This window comes from Bombus impatiens, unplaced genomic scaffold (genome assembly GCF_000188095.3).
Source record: "Bombus impatiens unplaced genomic scaffold, BIMP_2.2 scf_0491, whole genome shotgun sequence".
Lineage (NCBI taxonomy): Eukaryota > Metazoa > Arthropoda > Insecta > Hymenoptera > Apidae > Bombus > Bombus impatiens.
This window is the reverse complement of record NT_176910.1, coordinates 638009-659773: the sequence shown is the minus strand read 5'-3', so window position 1 is coordinate 659773 and position 21765 is coordinate 638009. Positions and strand designations below refer to the sequence as shown.

Genomic DNA, 21765 nt, shown 5'->3' with positions numbered 1-21765 from the left:
CTGTTGCTTTTTTGCTCAATTGAGACATGATAGATCTATGCGTATGTTCCTGCACATCATTGGTTAATGATGTAAGGTAGATAAGTATATAAGATGTAGAATAAAACAGAAATAAGTGTTTACAGCAAATTACGATCAGTGTAAAAAATATTCGTACAGTATCTAATTTCAACAAATAAAAAAAATATTGTAGAATATCGTTTATTAACAAAATTTTAACAAATAAAGAATATGTCCATATTCTTACAAGTCTGCAGAATAATTTTCATAAAAAAAGATGGGATATCTATATCCTTTGTGAAAATATTAGCAAATATCTAAAAACTGGCAAAAATATATGCGTAATAAGTACGCATTCGTAGTTACAATTTAATAGGAAAAACTAATAAGACTTACCTAATATCCAGAAGATGAAATTACTAGGTTTAATTATTTTAATATTTAGTTGGGTCTTTTTTGATTTTATTATAACTTGAAGTAGTCGAGGCATTAAATTTATCAAATTGATGAGTATTCTACTCGAAATATTTCTCCACTCTTCTAAAAGAGCTCTCTTTAAGCTATTTCAGTTTCAGGTATTCCATATATTTTCAATAATATCTATATTACGATTGTGGAGATATTTCTATGTGTTTCCGAACATCATACAAGATCCACTCTCGCGTATTAGTAACATTGTGCTTATAACGTTATGATCGTTACCTTGCATCAAAATGATATTGTCTTTTAAACCCAGTTTTTCTGCAGTTTGACGCAGATTATGTTTTTAAATATCTATGTATATTTTATCCTGTGAAACGGTAACTGTACGAATACTTCTTACGCATATATTTTTACCATTTGCAAGATATTTATTAATATTTTCACAAAACAAATAGGTATCGCATTTCTTTTTCTTTTAAAATTATTCTGGAAACTTGGAAGAATATGCATAAATTTTTATTTGTTAAAATTTTGTTACTAAACGATGTTCTGCAATAATTTTGTTAAAGTTTAGTATTTTACAAATAATTTTTATACTGACTGTATTTTACCATTCTCATTATAGATAATTACAAGGCAACAATATACAGTCAGCTTGCAGGATTTTTGATATAAAGCTTTAAAAATTCGCATACCGTTTTTTCGCAAAAACACATACTGTTGAATTTTGAATATTTCCTATAACGTAAAGTTTATTCTGTTGTATTTAATTGCTGTAAGGATATTATTATTAACCAAGGTATACACATTCATTAACCACACCCAATATTTCAGTGTGTACACATTATTTGTCAACCAAAGAGGGACACAAATATTTTTAGTAGACAAAGCCATGTACAATTCCATTTATTTATATTCTACTTATCCTCCTAAATATATGATAGAAAAAAAATTGGAATGTTGGAATTAAAAATCTATTCTTCCTATTAGTAGCTCCTCTAAATTTGATTCTATTATACATGAAAATAGTATAAAAGTAAAGAAAAGATACAAACCCTGAAATTTAAGTATAACTGCTGACAACATTTACTGTTGAGTTAGCTTAAACATTGATGAATCATGTGCATATCTTACGATGTTAGTGAAAATAATTATTTTAAAACAGACATGTTAATTGTACAAAATTGTAAAATTACAACATAACAGTTTTTGCTGGCATAATCCAGCATATAATCAGTCATATCATTGTATGTGTGAAATTCCACCATCAATTTCAAACTTCTACTAGTATGCAATTATTTTTTTTTACACACTATTCAAAGTCAGTTTTTTATACGTTTGTGGTACAATACAGGAATCTCTTTTATAAATTTCCATAAATCAGGTTCTCAAGGTACACTTACATTGCTTTTAAACAATGATATATGTAATACTTATGACATTATGTATTATTTACTTATCATTTGTACACACTCACATTGCATGCTCTTTTTACTATTTCACATTGTATAGCAATAATTACATTCATTAAAACATACATACCACATACTTATATACACACATAAGTATATATACGTTGATTTTTCTTGTTCCACAAAGAATTATTCGCAAATTCTTAAACAATATGAGTGTTTTTAAGTAATAACTTCTCAATTATTATTGGTCAGATTTTTAAAAGCATTGTATTCCATGTATGAATCGTAATATAATTCATGAAGTAGAAAGATATTAATAAATCAAGATAACATTCGTTTGTTGTGAAACAAGAAAACAAAGTTGTATATTCAATTTTTCGCACTTTTGGAGTTAAAAGTTGAGTATAGAAATTGTGTACTAATCACAGTTTTTGATGTCTTCCTTCTCCAAAAAGCCATAAACAGGCTCTATCAACTATATATGCAAGGACAAAGTCAGCTATTAAAACTTGAACTAAAAGACTTCGAAACTAGAAGCAGAAAATGTTTAAAAAATTAATATTTATACAAATATGAAAAATATTACATTTTCCTTGCATAAACTTACATCACTTGGGAAATCCACAATTTCAAATTGTGCTGCCAAATCGGGTAAAAATCCACATGCTAATCCCAATATAACAGTAGCATTGCCTATAAGGCTGTATAGTAAAGATTTATTTTGTAACAAACTCTCCATGTATGGATGACCCTGTATTATAAAATTATGTTAAATTAAAATAAAATACATAAAGTCTTCATTAATAAATATTTTATTTATCAAAGCACTTTACCCGATAATTAATTGCAAAAGTAGAAATTTGAATCGCCATGGCAATAATATAAACTGTACTGTTTAATAGATTGGGTTCAAACAATTCTTCTTCGTCAGTCAAGTTCATATTCAAAGCCGTACTTCCATTAGATGAATTACTTGGAGCTAGTATTGCTGCTAATTTTTCACTCCTGGTTAAATTGGAACAAAATTAATATTAATTCAAGTATCATTGTACACATAATCTTTTAATCGTTTTACTTACTTTGGAGATAATAAAGTAGCTTCCTTAACCAAATAGACAAGAGAGATAAAATGTACTGCAAATTGAAGGAGTACGGTAGCAATCGTGTATAAGTTAAAAATGTTCGGAAGAGGCCTCTGTTTAGACAATGTTTTTAATGGCTTTGATCTTGATATGAATAAAAAGCAAGTGGCCAATAAAACACCCTGTAAGGTAGCTTGTGCATCACTGAATTTTATTCCACCTAAATAAAGAACAGATTGGCTGTATGCAAGCCCTAATGCATTAAGTGCTAAAATTTTGAACATCTGCAAGGTGGTAACCAGGGTGCATCGACCTTGCTTAATAACATGGCATACTATAATAAAACAAATATTAACATAACATTAATATATTATCATATCTTTGAACTGTTATAAATCATATACAACAGAACCTACTGCATTGAATTGATGACATTTTGCTTGTAAAAGGTGCGGCAATTGAAGCATCTCCTAACTTAACTATAACAGATTGTTCTTCGAGTTCTTTTAATATCTTTTGTATTCTCGCCTTGGTATTAGCAGAAACTCTCGGATTGTTTCTTGGACCATTTGTTATTGCTGAATTTGAGACGGTATGTTCGTTCTTTACATTATCTTGCTTTTCGGCAGATACTCTTTCAGGTTGGCTTGATAAAATGGCGACACCTGAATAAATTAAGTAATTAATATGTATGATTTATTTTATATATAAATTTAATAAGCTTTTACTAACCCACTTGAGCATGTTTCAAAGCACCAACATCATTAGTGCCGTCTCCGCACATCAACGTTGTATATCCTAAATTTTGCAACGAGACAATTATAAATTCTTTTTGTTTTGGTTCACATCTTGCAAAAATTACGATGTGTGGTAACAATTTACGAAGTAGATCTCGTTCGTTATCTTTTAAATATGTTAAACCCTAAAAATTGTATCTTATAAATCTAATGTACATTGTATTTTATAGTATGAGTATGTATTTTATATCTTTTTATAACTTACTTCTCCCGTTACACAAAGAGTGTATTCTCGCCAAATTTCATTATTCCGAGAAATATTCTTCGTTTCCAAAGGTAAGTTTATTTTTCTATCCACGCTTTCCCATATCCACTTTCCATCAGCTGCAGTTAATATAAGCGTAACTGGTTTCTTTGTAAAATGTAATTCGCGACTAACGTGACATGCTGTTAAAGGATTATCACCAGTAATCATAACAACCTGTAAAAGCGACATGAATTTGCATAATTTATAAATGGAATAATTAGAAATAAAATTAAATTGTTGAAAGAGCTACCGAATGTGAAGCATTCACGATTTCCTTAATAACAGCTTTAGAATCAGGTTTAAGTGGACAACTTATGATTACAAATCCAGCAAAAATGAGATTCTTTTCTAAGTCTTCTCGTGTTAATTCCCTTAAATCTTGCGAAGATAGAGGTCCAGGAAGTTTTCGATATCCTAAAGCTAATACTCTTGCTCCGCGACGCGAAAGTGACAAATACGTTGATTCATAATTATCTGGTATAGATAACAACTGGAAGAAAAAATTAAAATATTTACAACACATTGTGAGAGGAAAAGAAATTACTTGCGATTTACCACGCACCATGTCCTTAATAATTTCAGGAGCACCTTTCACAGTGGTCATGTAATTGATTTCTGATGATCCTGGCATTGTGTATCCTGCTACGACTGACATTCGCTTTAACGCGGAAGAAAAGTGATGTCTTTGTACGATTTTTAAGACAGGCGATTGTCCTTTTCTTGGTATCATAGAATCAGCTTAAATAAATTGAAATTGTTACAACATCGTCAAAAAAGAAAAAATAAAATATAATAAGAATAAGAATATCAATAAATAGAAGTATACTTTTTGTAAGATTCCATTTAATAGCTTTCAGCGTAGCTTTCTCAAGGGGATCTCCAACAATTCCGTCGTCTAATTGTACAAGAGAATGGCACGTTGCGAGTACTTGAATACTTTCTATAGGTGCATCAGAAAGCTGCATAACATCTGGTTTTCCTCTAAAATAATGAACAATATCTTAATATAAGTATTTACATTTGAAAATATTTTGAAACTTATTTGATTCTTACTCAATCCCCGCTATACCTTCGACGACTAAATTATCACTAGTTAGAGTACCAGTTTTATCAAAGCAACATATTTGAACCTTTCCAGCAAATGGAATTCTAAAAGGTTCAGTACAAAATACACCTATACAGAAATTATATATTATTGTATTAAAAAATATAGAACTGAATATCATCTTCATTCATCTTCACTTTATAAATACCTAGTTTTGATAAGGCCAATAATGAAGTATTAACGGCTAATGATAACTCAATAGGCAATTCTGGAGGAACAACTGATGTAAGAATAAGTGTACATTCCAAGAACAATTTGTATCTATTTCTTGTAGGATCTTCACTTCCTGTAATTAATAAATTATTAGTATAGAAATACAGCTTTATTCTTTTTAATATGTTATATACCTTTAATCCAGACATATGATGCTGCAGCAATCGCAAAAACTAGCAAAAATAGGATAAAACCAAACGTTTCCAAGTTGTTAGCAGTAACACATTTGACTCCAAATAATATTGTCCTCAAAAGTTTTCCTTGCGACGTTGAAAAGCCAGTACGTAAAACATAGGCCACGCAGCCATTATCAGTAGCTAAAATTTTTAATATATATGTATAAATACAAAATATACATGATATTAAAATATAGTAATTTATTATTTACTGTTTAGATACCTTTAAGGCCAGATACACTTTTACTTGGTGGAGTATGTTGTACAACTTTCGTGCCCCCAAAAAGTATGTGAAGCTTATCAGTTTCTATATCCAACTGTCTATTTCCATCAATTTCTTCTATGGGCTCTTTCATTTGAGGAACTGATTCCCCTATTTATTCATAATGGACGAATGTAAAATATATAATACACTAACCATAAATTAATATTCTTCCTAAGGAGAAAGTCGAAGCTTTCACAGCCTTTTTAAAAAAGAAATTCCTTATGGACACAGCTTCTACTCAAAAGACTCAAACAGTGTTAGGAGTGATTCTTCCTAATGACTTACCTGTTAACATACTCTCATCAACAACACAAGGTCCTCTTAAAAGTAACATATCACATGGCACTAGATTATCATTTTGAGATCTTGTTATGGATACAATATCACCAGGAACTAGTTGGTCAGTAAACATGGAATGCCACCGTCTATTCCTGTAGACCTTTGATGAAAGCAATTTTATTGGAAATATTTGGAACATATTTTATTTACTTATGATGTTTACTAACCATTATAGTATATGGCTTATTTCCCATTTTCCTAATTTCAGCCATATTTCGGAGTTGTTGTTGCACAAGTGTGCACTCAAACATAATAAGCATAATTAATGTAAAGATACTATAATACCAATATTTATCGAAACACCATAATGTTACACAAAATAATTGAAAAACAAAGAATGGTGCAATTGCTCTTTCTTTAAATAGTTCTCTAAATTCTGGTACCACCATATCCAGCCTATGTGAAAGTAATGAAAAAAGTAAATAAAGCAATTTATGTAATTCTCCAACAGTACATATAAAAAGATATATTTACTTATTCTTCCCATATTTTTCTTCTGCTGCTGCAATATCTTTCTCATCCAAGTATCCTCTCCATTCGCAATAATGTTTGATAGAGTGATTAATTGGAAAATGAAGGCCTTCGAAACTTTTTTCATGCGAATTCCAATAGTATTTGGTTTTTTGAAATATGAACCACGGCTCATGTTGTTCAGAATGATGTAGTTTAACAAGCTCTGAACTTCCATTGTTGGGAGTAGGCACTACTTTTGCTATTTTCGCTTTATACGGATCTTTTTCCTGAAAAAATTTCAAATGACCGTATTCGTAAAACCACAAATGCTACATTTTAATAATTTAAAATTTCCCGCCAATCAGCCATATGATTCGTACGATCAGAAGGCCGGTTCGAATGGCTGCCACGTTAACAAAACATATTGGACAACGTAACTTACACGTGCGAATTATTTAATTAGCATATATTGTTCCTTACGGTAAACGATTGTCAACTCACCGAGCTACAATTAAGGAAAGTGTGTATATGCACTGACCACTGGCAACACAAACATATGAAAATTTGTAGTACACCGATAGCTGCAATACCCACTAAACCCGCATCATAATATTCGTCAATTCCATAGACAAAAATCCAACTATAAATCCACACAGCGTGTAATATCACAGAGGGCAGAACGTAGCCCGTAAATAGCAATTTTCGAGGATTATGAAGAGTAACAGTTTGTACAAGTTCGTCTACTCGCGACGAAGCAATCGCCATGGCTATGATTACGCTATGCTGCTTATGCCGTAACAGGAGCGTATATGATCTTTAGTATCGAGAGGTTCTAGTTCCTTTCACATCAAATTCAATAACACGAACAGAACAAACTCACACAGCAAAACGTATACATAGCAACTGACCCGTACAAAAGGTGGTTGGTCTGCTGAAATTATGTTTACCCCTCTCACCTTTCGCACCTTTCCACAGTCCACTATATATGTATATACCAATTTATGATAACAAGACAAAAATGAGTTTTATGCGGATCACTTTCGTGGCATCTTGTGGCCATACTTTGAACTATTCTTCTTTTTTCCGATAAGATTACTTTCATACATCACGTACTCAAGCTCTACGAATTAAGATTCATTTGTCATAATTCATTACTCCCACGAAAATCCATTAATCATTGCGTTAATCATGACATTTGAAACGTTAGATTTTAACTTTGATATTTGCAGTATATAATATAGATGAGATAGTGGTCTTTGAATTTTGGCGATAGTGATTGAATTTTTTAATTATTTTAAGATGCTCTTAAAATATTAATTTTAAGATCGTTTAAGTAATTTCAATTACAGTACTATATTTCAACCATAGGTGAATAAACTCATGGAAATATTATCAAATTAATATTAAGTTCTTGATAGTATACCTAGATGGCACTGTTACATATTCGACAAAGCGCGCGTGACAGAATATTTCATTTCAAAACTAGCGCTTCGCTTTCAAATTTCGGAAATTTAACAAAATTCGGAATGTTATCTTTAACTTATAACCGACGATGATATTGTCAAAAAAAGACATAAAAAGACGTTTCGTATAGTATAAATGGAAACGACAATAGAATCAGATTGTAAAGAATATTCTCTTTAAAGACATTGCCTTAAAGCAAATACTTTCTTATCGTAAATCAATTTTTATCCTTCTTCATCCAGTCATTCAATGTATGTCAAACGAAAAACACATTGTTATTAAAGCTATTCTTTAGCTTCGTCATACAAAGAAATCGTGTATAAAACTAGACTCGACTCTCACGTCGTCAATACAGAGATAAAAGCAAAGCTATTAAGAAGTCGACCTTCGTCTCTTTACGCAATTTCATTGATCCCGTTCTAGCGACACGATCTCTGTCAACGTGTAAGGTCGAACGAGGAACACTAGGGAACACGGACACCAGTGAAAGTACGGTAGTGCTTTGGTAATTGGCCGCTAGTCGCGAACGAATCTACCCAGTTAGCAAGGAAAGATCCATACCAGAACCGTTTCGTAGAATTGAAGTAAAGTAATTAGTAAACTTTTTTACATCTGAAAAATGATCTTAAAATTGCAAATTAATAAAATATGAAAAACGAACAATTGCTCGGTATTTTGTTTATCCTGCCATTTCCAATGTTAAAAAAGATAAAAGTAAAAGAATTAAACGTCCACTATCGAAACAATCGAAAAGAAAGATATAACGACTGGTTTTTAGTTTAGGTGAGCAGGGACATTTCCAAGTGGTGGGGATACGGAGGGCGAGTTAGCAAGGCAAAACCTCGGTCAGTTAGCAAAGTGCAACTATATCCCACCCATGGTTGCTCGATCGGAACTCGTGCACGCGTGCAAGAGGAAGGGGTACGAGCGCGAGTATGGGTATCGGTACACCGAGTTACCCACGTTGCTAGGTAAGATCGCCGCGCGTAAAATCGCACAGGACAAACCCCGACGGAATCTGGACCTAACGCCACGGAATACATATATACGAGTGACAGTGGCGGTGACTAAGGTATCGACAGTCACACTCGTCCTCTACAGTTCGACCATCGTCATACAGTGGTGCTTGTATCGCAGTTACTCGTGACTTAAATAGGATATCAAATTTTCGTATACGGAACGAAGGAACATTTCACTAGCTTTGATAAGCTTTTAATCGCGTTTCAGTGATTCATGTTCGTCCTGTAGCTCAGTCGAGTAAATTTCATGTTTAACAAGTTGTTCTCTTCGGAAGATTAATCACTCGCGCGGCGAGACGTATTTTTTCGCGGCCAACGATACTTGTCAACGCTCGCACCACGCATGACTCGATGATTGCACATCGGCGTTTCCGCGATCCGTCCAACTTGCGAAGCGCATCCGCGGTTACCGGCACGTGTTTCACTGAACGGATAATCGTTTATCGTGTCGTAGTAATCCCGTTCCGCGAGGCTCGCGTAATGTCATAATTATGTGATTTGACTTCTGATCGAATATCAGCCCTCGCGAAAGGACTCGCGGTGTGGTTCAGATCGGTAAAAAGAAGAAGAAAGAGAAAAAAGAAAAAGGAAAGAAAGTGGTGATACGATTGTTTGAACGTGGTGAAGTGTTTTCGAATTGAATCTGTTACGGTGGCCAGCATCGTTATTCTAACACCTTCGAAAATGAAATTGATCTTTTCCTTATTAACGATCGTAAGTAGAAACATGATTTTATTATTTTTGTTATTAGAAAGAGTTAGAGTATCGCAAGTTTCTATGTCCGTGGTAATTCTAAATTACAGATATGGTAATTATTGATTTTAGCCGGGGTTAATCAAGTATGCCTCGTATTAACATATAATCAAAATAAAAAATACGAACAGGATACTTGTGCGATATGGTTCGCTTGTTTATTCCAGTCGGTTTAGCGGATGCAGTGATGTAGAACAATCGAGTTCTAAACACACGAGCGTGTGTGCATGTGTCTCACGGTCGAGGCGGAACTTTTACTGTACGTGGTTTAAAGTCAACGTGGTTAGAAACGATAAGGATAACGAGTAACTTTCTAGCCTGCCGGTGAATGAAACGGTTCCGATATAAAGAATCGCCCTAAACCTCATTTCGCTACAATACAAAACTTATCACGTATGAGACGCGTTTGAAGAGGTCTTACTAAACATAGAAAGATTATGTATATAATTTAATACGTTTAAAAACTAAAGATAAATTCCCTGTGCTGTAAAAATGTCTAATGTAAAAATCTCGGATTTCAAAAGTCGTCGTTACGCGTTTTTATCGATCGATCGAAGATGAAAGTAATTTCGAATCGAATATTTTACAAGTGAATACGCATTTTACGATCGCACACGTGACCACTTTGTGTCAGACATCGTAGCTAGCTCGGATCCGTAGAACGAGTTAGTTTCTTACACCGTGAAAGCTACGAGTGAAATGTAAAACTCAAGCCTGACGTGTATCGTAATATCTGGCGTAAGATTCTCTACGTTTTGTAAGATTGCGTCAGTTGCCGCTGAATTCAAGCTTTTTGTAATACCGGATGCACACTTCGGTGAAAATAAAGGAACGATTAAGTATATGTGTAAATGATCATAAAACGGCCATAATTGTGTAAACGCCTTATCATAGTATCACAGTATACAGGATGATTCATTTTTGTTGATCGAAATTAAAATTACTTTCAATGTATGATTCTTGATTACGAGAAAATTTCAATATTCTAACTTTATCGAAACTGTATGGATACTGTGATTTTATTACGATAATAATGTTTCAAACAGTAAGTGCCATTTTCATTTATAACCTATAATTTAACCCACTTTTTTTCCTCAGGGTTGCACATGTACGATATTCAAAAATTGCTTTTCTTCTTCTTATAAGACATTTGTGTCCCAATTGTATTATCATAGAAACGAAAGTTGCTTCGCGGTATATGAACTTTTAGGGTGATTCGGAGATAGATAAAAAGTGACACCAACCGTGCCATGCGATGAGTCAATTGAAAGTGGCATAAGAAAGCTCCTAAATAACGTTCTATTGGGTTGACAACTAAGTGATTGCGGAATTTGTTTATTACCACCTAATGACAAAATCCGCAATCACTTAGTTGCCAACCCAATACTAGAATATTACATCAGGTTTAAATGCGTCCACTGATTGAAGCAAATAATTCGGATAACCTTAAAGTTTCCGGCTGCGGTTCTACAGCAATGAAAACAAGCTCGTGAATAAGAACTTGATCTTTCTTTTTTTTCTTTGCGCAAACATGATAAATTATTTGAAGTCTGTACAATTGCGAACGCTGACGAGATAGGTCGTTAATAATATTTCCTTTTTCCTTTTTTTTTTTAGTTTTAATAAAAGCTAGGAGAGCGTAGATTTAATATTCCTTATATAGCGCCGCGAGCCAATGGAACCATTTCAGAGAAGCATGAATCACCGGGGTTCCGCAATAACCGAGTAGAAGATTTCTCCTAATAATCTTTATAGAAATTTTATACAAATAACGTTCTAGTTACGTTAGTATCTCGACGATCTTGTTTCATCAGTGGAAACGTTATTCTCATTAGATGGATAATATTGCAAATATTTTAACCACTATCGTTCTTCCCGCCGTATCTAAATCAAATCTATAGCAGAATCTAAATTAAGATTTTATGTATTTTGTAACACATTCGCGAACGTATTTTCATTCGTTCATACGGAATATCGAGTAAATATTTCTTTGAATTGTACAACGAAGATGCTCTTCTAATTCATTACGGGCGATGTATTTACGTTGCGATGAAAGAAGGTAAACGTTTCGTACGCTCCAACTCGTTGCACTTAATCGCTGTTTTAATTGTCTCATCAAGGCCCTTTGAACGTTATTCTCGATTTGGTTTCAGGTATCCTTGGTGAACGCTCATGGCGAGCCTTGCCTCGAGTACGGATGTCCAGGTCGACCACAATACGAACCTTTTGTACCTGCACCTCCGGGGCACACACCAAATTGCGCAAAGCCAGGACAAACGTTCTGTGAAAGTCTCGATCATTATCCTCGGTAAGAAGACGATTTCGTTTAATAAAAGAGGAAGTCTCAATTGCTAGATACGAGTTTTCTATACGCAGGAAAACGTGATTTATATCCTAAGAGGCTTTCGATGAATGTTGAATACTTATTAGATATTAACCCTGCAAAGAATGTAGTTTGAGAAAACTAACAGATATAGTGTTATAAGTTTCATATTGAAGTATCATTATACATAAAGTCAATTATTAATATTTATTTTCTATAAAGAATTATGATATTGAAAATGCAGAAAATCTGGGGAATAAACCGATAATCATTCTCTGAAACGTTCATTTTCAATTCTTTCTCGTTTTATTGTACCGCTCGAAGGTTAAACGCCATGGTTCAAGCCAATTATTAATATTTGTTTTCTATAAAAAGAAAATTATGGGTATGCATCCGACACTGAAAATGCAGAAAATCTGGAGAATAAACCGATAATCATTCTCTGAAACGTTCATTTCCAATTCTTTCTCATTTTATTATATCGTTCGAAGGTTAAACGCTTACCTATTTCGCTGTTACTTTCAAACTACAGTAAATTTAAGGAATAGGATAATCATTCATGATCTTCTTTCGTTAGTTGTTGAATAATTATCAAAGACTAAGAGATCACGGTGATCATCATTTGAAAAGATTCTGTCGAAGACTATGTACCTATTGAATATAAATTACATCATCTGCAGGCACATGTGCATACATCTTAAAAGAGGCGTTTTTAAAAAGATAATGATCAAGATATACGGACATTTATCTTAAAACAGGGTTTTCTAAGAAATTAAAAAGAAACACAGCTACTGAAAATTATTTCGCGTTAAAAACGATTCTTGAAATGTATGCATCGGACAACCTTCTTTCAGATGATAAAGGCATTCTTTCGCTGGTGAGCAATAGATTTCGAAAATGACGAACAAATGACATAACACAGATGCCGGATGGGTTTTTGCAAGACTCGCGAAAAAAGCTGTCGTTGTAGTGTGCTACTTACGCGTACACTATGTTCGTGATATACCGCATGGCAGATCTATGATGTCAGGCCTATAATCGTATTTGCATGATAATGCTGCCTCTTAACAGTTGCGCGAGTATTGCACATTATCATTCCATGGTATTGGTCATTTGTCGTTTATCCTCGGTCAATTAATCGCGCGGAACGATCGAAAAAATTGGATCATTCGTGACGCACGAGGAGCGAGACTCGCTAAGAAGCTCGTCCGATTCCTTGAGTTTGCAGCAAGTCCTTGTGAGATATAAAATGAAGAGTCTCAGTATGAATCAAAGTAACTGCAAAAATTAGATGACTTGATATACTTGACGACTGTTTGATAAGAAACTCGATAAGAAACTTGTGTGTCTTTCAAATCTTAGTTATCTAATTATGTTTTTCTAGTTCTTTTTTACGATCTTAGTCTTTTCCTTTCTTTTTTTCCTCTTTTTTTTTTTTGAGGATACAAATAATTGGAAAAATAATTGGCGAATAAAATAAGGAAGGACGCTGTGATACGCGAAACGGATTTCTAGGACAGCTAGTTTTTTCCGCAAATGTACATGAAATTGTTAGACTTTGAAATCATGTAAGACAGTATCGAATGCCGAAAGAAAGAATTTCGTGGGTGGATTGAGCTGTTTCCTCGAATTTCCAAAAGTCTCGCGTCTGCGGAATTTGTAAAAATATGGTTCACCGTCTCGTTATTAATATTCCCGGCGTGTCGGCCGTTACCGTTCCCGCATACGAATCAGCTGTTCGTGCGTGGCGAGACGAATTTGAGGAAGGGAAAGTTCCAGGATAGTGAACTTGCTTAAAATTACCCCGACGATATCCTGGAGATCGTCGCGTTCTTGCGTCATCTGACTTCTATTCCGCTCGTGTTCCATCGTAAACAGTTTGGTCGATACAGGAAGTGTGACGAAGAAGAGCTTCGCTAAAGACGTACAGAAGACTTACTACAATAATCGATAGGATTATTTTATATCTTGTATCTTCATTAAATGTGTCAACTACCGGTATCCTTCTATTTTCCATCGTTCATATCGTTTCTTTCGATTATTTCTGCTTTTAAATTGCTCGTTAACGGATAAAAACGTCATTGGTAAAGGAGGAATAACGAGATTGCAAAGGCTAACTAGAAAAGTAACTAAACAGGTAGAACAACAGAAAGCAGCATCGTATTATATACAATTCATTCGTTCGTATCATTTTCACGATCTTTCCTCTTTTTTGCGCCGGAGCCAGATCGATTCGAAAGCGACAAACGATTACGTAAAAACCGACGTCTTTCCCATACGTTTTATTTCTCGATCAGCGTAGCGTGACCGTGGCCTTGACGCGGTCATGCCCTGCTAGATAATTATCGGAACCGTTACGGATCGAATTGATACTAGGAGCGATTCGAAGTTCCACCTATGCGTTGTGAGGTTGTCCGTGGAACGTAACAGATTTATCGACGTGAACGATCGTTGCTAGTCATCGCTATGGATTTCCATACAGTGCTGTGGATACTATGTTCGTCACGATGCTTCCATTTCCGTGCTCGTGCTTCTGTTCTGTACTTTCAGAAATTAATTTATCGTACACTGAGAATATCGATCGACGAATAATGAACGATTAGAGAATTTATTTTTCCTATGAAGACAGAAATGTCAAATAAGTGTCATAGAATAACGAAAATGCGTGTTGATCGCATTGACAAGTGTCGACCAGCTTGAACGGTCAACGAAGATGCTTGTTACGACGTGAAAGGAATCCTATACGCTTCAGACTTGTTTCAGCACACATGCAAAATACGTATTCAAGGAACAGCGGTTACTTTGAATACTTTCTATTGAAACTACATTGTGTAATTTACAGAATTTCTATAGATATTAGGTAATTGTTAAATTAGAAAGTCGCGTGTTTCTTAAACCACTTCGATGTATGTGTTACACGAATGTTAAAAAGGTTTTTCGTCTCTTGTCATTGATATCGTAATTGCCATACAATTTTTCGTCTTCGTCGTTTCATTCATCATCGTTGATCGATACCGTTTCTAGATAACGCGATCGTGTCAATACAAGCACGATACACTGTCTCATAAATCTGGATAAATGAACGCGATCAATTACAGCAAATTGGTATTTACGTGCGCTCACTAGAGATTACGGAAGATTTAAGGAAACGATGATTGCTGGTGTTTATCGTTGATGAACGAGTTCTCGACTGCGCGGCGCGACGGCGGCATGCCGCTGCAATTGTGTGCAGACGCGTGGTAATGCGGCCTGCATAACAGGAAATGTTAATACCTCGCATTGTCCGCTATTTCCCGCCAATTCTCGCGGATTTTCATCCGATTCAGTTTTTCCCCACAAGACGTCTATCGACTCAAGTACTTCTCTCCTACCTGCTGCAAACGACACGCTAATAAAAAAGTTTCCTCGTATCTTTTATAAGAAAAAAAAAAATTTAGATATACATACGCATCTTTACATTTTTTTAAACAATTTTTACAACATTGTGAAAGACGAACGACTTAGTTACTCGATGCAATACGATCGAGGAGAATACAGTATCGAATAACGAAAAGCTAAAAATATAATGTGTATAGAAGATATAAAAGAAAGCGTAATACAAAAGACAAAAATAAAAAACTATGGATATAAAAAAACAAAAAATCGTAACATTTTTTTACCATCTCCCCTGTCAAACGACAATTCGAAGAATACGGATGAACGACATGGAAGAAACGTTGGAAACTACGTTGGTCAAATACAACGATGGTATCGAGATTGTAAGTTAAAACGTTGTGTTGGGATTCGAGGTCAATCTCTGTCTCTCCCGATTTCCGTCGTCCATTGACGAATCACACACGTTCGAAAGTTGGCCGGGCTCGTGGAAGCACCACGACACTGATCGAGATGCAGCCGGCGAGAAAACAGCTTTTAGGCGTGGACCATGAATTAAACATCGGGACATATCTTCTAGCCGGTGTCTTTCACCGGTAGAGAAAGTTCCAAGATTCGCGGGCCTTCGACCACGCACGAAATTCATGCGCGTGTTTGTATGAACACTTGGCGCGGCATTATGGGTCGCTGGACTTTTTCAATTCGTTTATATTTTACTTATCTCGTGACGTGATAATGATTTAAGTATACATCGAAATCTTTCCTTTCCTCCTGTTTCTTCTCTGCAATTGAATGCTTTAAAATTTACCGACGAAGAGCAACTTATTTTAAGAACCGTGAAACATCGAATTATGTTTATCCTTTCTTTTTTTTTTTTTTGTCTTTTACAGGCTTTTGAAAGTTTCGAGAGAGACGTTAATGTATGTAATCTTTTTCTGAAGTTTCTCTTTGAAAAATAGAAATTAAAATTTTATACCTTTCTTTTCTTTTTTTTTTTAAAGAAGAATGAGAATACTATGGCAGAGGAAGATATGAAGGAATATAATTATCCAATTTTCTAATTTCGCTCGAAAACAGTTGCGAGATATAGGAAGAACGACCACAGGTCGTGGAACCCGGCTTCCGCGAATTCATGAATAATCCATGAGATAGATAACCAATTTTTTATTCATTTCTGAAACGATTCTATTAAAAGTTAGGTCAAGAAATCATACGCGACACTTGGTAGCGCGACACGGGTCAAAGATCATTTCGAGGATGCAATTGAAAACCTACGCTTTTGCATTCTCTCTTTTTTATTAATACTTTGTCTTTCTTTGATTTCTATTGCAGACAGTTAATTAAATTTCTTGTGGACAAATGCAGCTTCGACTTCAGTTCTGTGTTAAAGGACGAGTCCAAAGAGGACTTCGGTGATTACAGGTATATACCTCTGTATTCATTGTATCCACTTATAGATCAGAAATTACCCAAGCTTTTTCTAACAACGTACATTGCGTTATCCTTCAAAAAAGAATGCAGGTTATCCTAGGTTTTTCATGTCAAGAAAAAGATGCTGTAATAACATAAATCGTCCATAAAAAATTTAGAACGCAATTTTATAATGTATCTATTGAGACGAAAGAAAGTCAATAAGAAAGTCGTAATGAGATAAGTTCAAGTTAAAACGTAAGTTAAAGTGTAATAATTACAATGCTAATAATAATACATATATACATAATATAATATTATAAAATTAATGTAAATATCAGCATCGTTCCTAAACTATATTAAACGAGGAATGGATCAAGGACAGAGTGCTTCTGTTCAAGGTCGGTGCCGGATTACTCCGAGGGATATGATTATCAGGCGCACGGGGAGGGTCAGTTTCACTCGTTACCATTCTTGCCACCGCCTCAGTATCCCGTTCGAGGGCAGCCGCCGCTCATTTACGGGACCCCGACGAACGACACTCAGCAGAATGGGTAATTTCGATGCTAATTTTGCGCCTACCAAATTGTCAACTAAATTGTCCGTTTTCCGTTGGACGAGTAACTCGTGCTCTTGTTTATAGCTACAGGTACACGACACCGGCCCAAGGGAATCCGTTTTTACGCGAGGAACCGGCGCCCGCCAAGTTTCATCCTACAGAGCAAAGAGTCACGCCGGATCGTTCTTTTTACGCTCAGCCACAGACTTTGAACTTTGGACAGGGTCAAGCGTGGTGGTCAAACAGGTGATCACGTTTAATATTGAATTTTTCGATTGTAACGATATTGGTGAAATTGTAATGCTGTAAATTTTGGTATAAATTTGAACTGGTATAATTTTTGTAAATTTTGTTATAATTGCGTATATATGTTTATATTCATATTTATTCAGATACGCTAGGAGCAGTAAAATTGCACCACGTACGTCCTACGAAAATCCGTTATTGAAATACAGCAAATTGAGTAAGACGCGTAACAAGAGGCAGTCGAATCTCGATGCAATTCCACTTTGCCCAACGGAGACGCAATATATCACTCCGAGAGCGGCTCTGAACAACCAAGGGAACTGGATGTACGTGGTGAATCTTCAAGAGAACGACCGGAAATATTCGCAGGTAGTGAAGAGTGAGAAATGCACGTGAGTAGATTTATTTATAACTTTGTTAGATACGTTTCGAATCCGAAAATTTAAATGCCTGTTGAGATATGAAAATTTAAATTGGAATTGAAAGACAGACAATGGTATATTTCACTGCGATTCAATAAAATTCTAAGATAATTCAAATTATATTTTGATCTTCCTTAGGATGGATGTTTGCAACGGAATCTGTTCCGTTCCTGCGGGATACACCAGTAGATGTCAGCAACAGTATGTCCAAAAGCGATTGGTGGCATTGGAAGGAAGCGGAAACCAGTTGTACACCGACGTTTTCTGGTTCCCCCATGGCTGCGCCTGTGAAATTATAGCAAACTATTGAAAACAGGAATGAATCACGAAGTCTGAAGAAATTTCACTTGTGGACAAACTTAAATTGTATATCCTTGTCAGCAAAAAATGCAGTATTACGAAAGTCTTCGTGATGAATTTTTGGGACAAATTATTTTGTCATACTTTGGTATTAAAAAGCAGAAGAATATTGGACCGCCATGATAGCCAATGGATGAAAAAATGAAGCAAGAACTTCTCGAAGTGCGCGATTTATGGATTCGTACGTGTATAAATAATTGAATAATCAAGGATTTCGAAGGAAAATTCTTAAAGGAGATCGAAGGAGCTTCAGTTTACATAAAAAGGAAAATGAATTTAAATTATTAATTCTACGTATTAATTAGTTACACGACCTTTATATTTTCTACATTTTTAATTTTATTTCAGTCGTTTCACTTCAGATAATGTTAATACGAGTAATTTAGTAGCACTTAAGTAGTTCGGATATTTATAGATCTTCACGAGATATCTTTTGCGAATTTTTCTGTAGTTGGTAATATAGATGAACACGTGTATACATAAATTAATCGATACTCATCGCGATTTTATAATAAGGGGGAATAAATCTTAAGAATTAATTAAAACATATAAAAACAGTGGGAGAATAAAAAAAAAACGTTTCTACGTTATAATGAAACGGGATAATGCTTTGATTCGTCGACAGGTGTCGCTACTTGTCTCGAAATTCAAATTGTTACTCAAAGCGCCTGAAGTACAAACTTCGCGAAGTCGTACCTGTTACTCGCTGTTAATTCGCCTTCACTTTCTATCGCTATCATCGATAATTAATGCAGTCTCTGCTATATCTCGTACGACAAAATCACTTGACTTATTCATCAGTTCGTGGGCCATCGATCGTCGCTTGAAACAAACTCCTGGAAACTGGTCTTAAAGTGCAGCACGCGTTGCTACTTCAAGGCCAACATTCTCGACATTTACACATAATACGGCATTCTCGCAGATATTTAGAAAAAAATCGGTAAGAGAAAAAAGAATATTTCTATGGTTAAATTTGCCAAGATCCTTTTCTATGAAAATAGTCAGGTTCGTGGTCGATCGAGGAACGACAAATCTCTCGCTTCTGCTTCGATAGAGACGTAGCGAAATCCGATCCAAACTTCCAATTTACACGCGATAAACGTCGTTGGACTAGCGAATATCACGCGGAAAGCGATTCACGGCCGATCGTAACAGTTTATCAAGGACAGAGGGCGATATAGGTTAAGCCGCGTGGATCGTTGTGAAACGCGGATGCGACCTCGCAGCCATGAAATAAAAGTATCTCGACTCGCGTCGACCGCGATAAAAAGGACTAAAAGGAGAAGGACAGGGGCGGCGGGAGATGTCGGGGGTGGAAATGGCGCTTGAGTGGCAGGGGGCGGGGAAATAACTGCCAGGAGGTCAGACACGCGCAGGATGCGCGGAATTTTCTCGCTGCGAGGCCACGCACACCCTTCGTTCTACGCGGCTTTTTTACGATCGTTCGACTTTTCAACCCTCCGCGGTGCCACGGTTCCGTTCCTTCGATTTCCGCAACGTGGTCCTACCAAGGTCGGGAAATTTCTCTTAATTCCAAAATTACGAGTTTTATTTCATGCAAAAGAAAATTTCGATCACAAGGAAGAACAGAAATGAAGGTTTGACGAAGAGTTTTAGAAAATCACTCGAGAATAATCGATTTATTTGCCAAACGTAAAAAATTGTATGTTAGATCGAGTATCAATGAGTGACACACGCGGTTCAAGTATTTTTCAGGATACACGAACCTCGCGCTTATCGTCCGTTTCGCCGAATCATAATAGCGATTGTCGAAAAATCGGAGAGTCATAGTCGAAATTAAGAAATACTTCCATCTAGTGCGAGGCAAAATGAAAAATTCTTTCGTTCGATTTATATAGAAGATATTCATCTACGTTGCGCAAATAGCGTCTAAAATTCGGCTCGTCGAATCAAACAATTTTTAAGCAAAGCAATAAACGATATTCGTCGCAACACTTCGTATTCAAAAAGAAAATAGTAGAAAGAAGAAGACGGACTAAATATGCGATTTTCCGCGATAGATTAAAAATTCTTCGAAACGATTACTAGAGGCATGAAAGCTCGTACATCCTTTAACACGACGGCGCGGAGTATCGCGCTAGAGCTAGGCTACGCCCATGGATGGCGCGTATTCTTCCGCAAGAATCTCGGCTTCCGGCTGGTCGCGAAGGCAGCAGGAAAAATTGAAAGCTTCTCCCTCTCCCTTTCCCTTTCTCCCTCGGTGGCAGTGTCCTCGGGGTGCGGCGGTACGCGTACGCGTATACGCATATACAACCGCGTAAGTTCCACTCTCTGCGAAACCGTGTACTTGTGCGTGCTGCTCCTGTATGCCGTATTCACTCTCGAGGCCTGCTGGTCCCCTTCCATCCCCTCGGCCACCCTCGCCTGGCCAACCTGCGCCGGAGAGAGAGAAAGCAGAAAAAAAAAGGGGTGAATTTCTAGGCACGTAAGCGCTCGTGCAACGCACCTAACATCCACTATCCGCGTGCACTTGTGCTCTACGCGCTTCCTACCCTCGGTGCCTGCAACTAGCGATGGCCTCAAGACGCTTCGGATCCCTCGCGATGTGCCAGCCGAGTTCTCGCAACTCGAGAGTTCGATGCCGGAGAGACATTCTCGTCGAGTTGCTTGTTTACTGATTTTCAGAGATTCCAACCTATTTTGGAAATGCATCGTTTTGAGAATCCTTGTTGAAGTCTTTGGAAACATCGTAGAAAACATTTACTTATGTTCGAAACCGAGCGCTTTTATGTAAAACCCCGTTTAATTTCTTTTAATCTTTTCGTCTAAATTTCTGAAACGATCGCAAAGAGGCTTCATATGTCGTTGAAACAACTTCATCCTTTACCTTCCAACTGAAACTATTAAAATATTGCAAAAAATCTCTACGTCCTCCTCAAAACCTTCATACCTCCGGTTACTCGCATGTCCCGAAAACTTCAACTGCCTAATTTTCATCCGAAAATTCCCGCTAATTAAACAAAAGCCATTTGTGCAAAATCTCATACGTTCCCTAATAACATCTACATTCATTACCTACCCCCACTGTGTCCTTCCAATTACCGCAAACCCTAATGTTCCCAAAATTCTTCCAAATCTAAGAGTAAAATTGAGAGGGAAGAGAACGAGAGTGGCTAGCCATCGGGTTGCACTATCGTCGTCGAGGCAGCCCTCGCCGAGCCACCCCCGTCCGCCCCCTTGGTAATCCAGAAGCGCGTACAGAGGGAGGTACACGCACACGAGGTGGATGGCAACGCGGGCACCGAGGCTACTTGAAGGGATTCCATTTATATGCGCGCACGCACCCCGCGTGGAAGGGCGC

At 36.2% G+C, this 21765-nt stretch overlaps 2 protein-coding genes across 3 annotated transcripts; one reads left to right on the top strand and one right to left on the bottom strand.

The window, feature by feature from the left end:
* Nucleotides 1-1143: 1143 nt before the first annotated feature.
* On the bottom strand, nt 1144-7280 carry LOC100741470 (manganese-transporting ATPase 13A1). Its single transcript, XM_012387897.3, has 18 exons — nt 7017-7280; nt 6537-6802; nt 6230-6458; nt 6009-6162; nt 5682-5831; nt 5417-5599; nt 5218-5355; nt 5018-5138; nt 4791-4945; nt 4527-4702; nt 4215-4454; nt 3923-4138; nt 3653-3842; nt 3337-3585; nt 2918-3254; nt 2672-2843; nt 2446-2589; nt 1144-2368 (listed from the first exon to the last, which is right to left on the bottom strand). Exons 1-18 carry the CDS (start codon nt 7278-7280, stop codon nt 2261-2263), a joined length of 3492 nt encoding a protein of 1163 aa, XP_012243320.1. The 3' UTR covers nt 1144-2260.
* Nucleotides 7281-8956: 1676 nt separating this feature from the next.
* Nucleotides 8957-18834, top strand: LOC100742433 (protein spaetzle 5). 2 transcript variants are annotated; one of them, XM_012387899.3, is made up of 7 exons: nt 8957-9712; nt 11905-12059; nt 16779-16868; nt 17258-17410; nt 17500-17661; nt 17808-18053; nt 18222-18834. In XM_012387899.3, the coding sequence occupies exons 1-7, from the start codon at nt 9683-9685 to the stop codon at nt 18391-18393; spliced, it is 1008 nt and encodes a 335-aa protein (XP_012243322.1). In that variant the 5' UTR covers nt 8957-9682; the 3' UTR covers nt 18394-18834. The 2 variants fall into 2 exon arrangements, with proteins under 2 accessions (XP_012243322.1, XP_012243323.1); XM_012387900.3 differs by lacking the exon at nt 8957-9712 and adding an exon at nt 10226-10796.
* Nucleotides 18835-21765: the final 2931 nt, after the last annotated feature.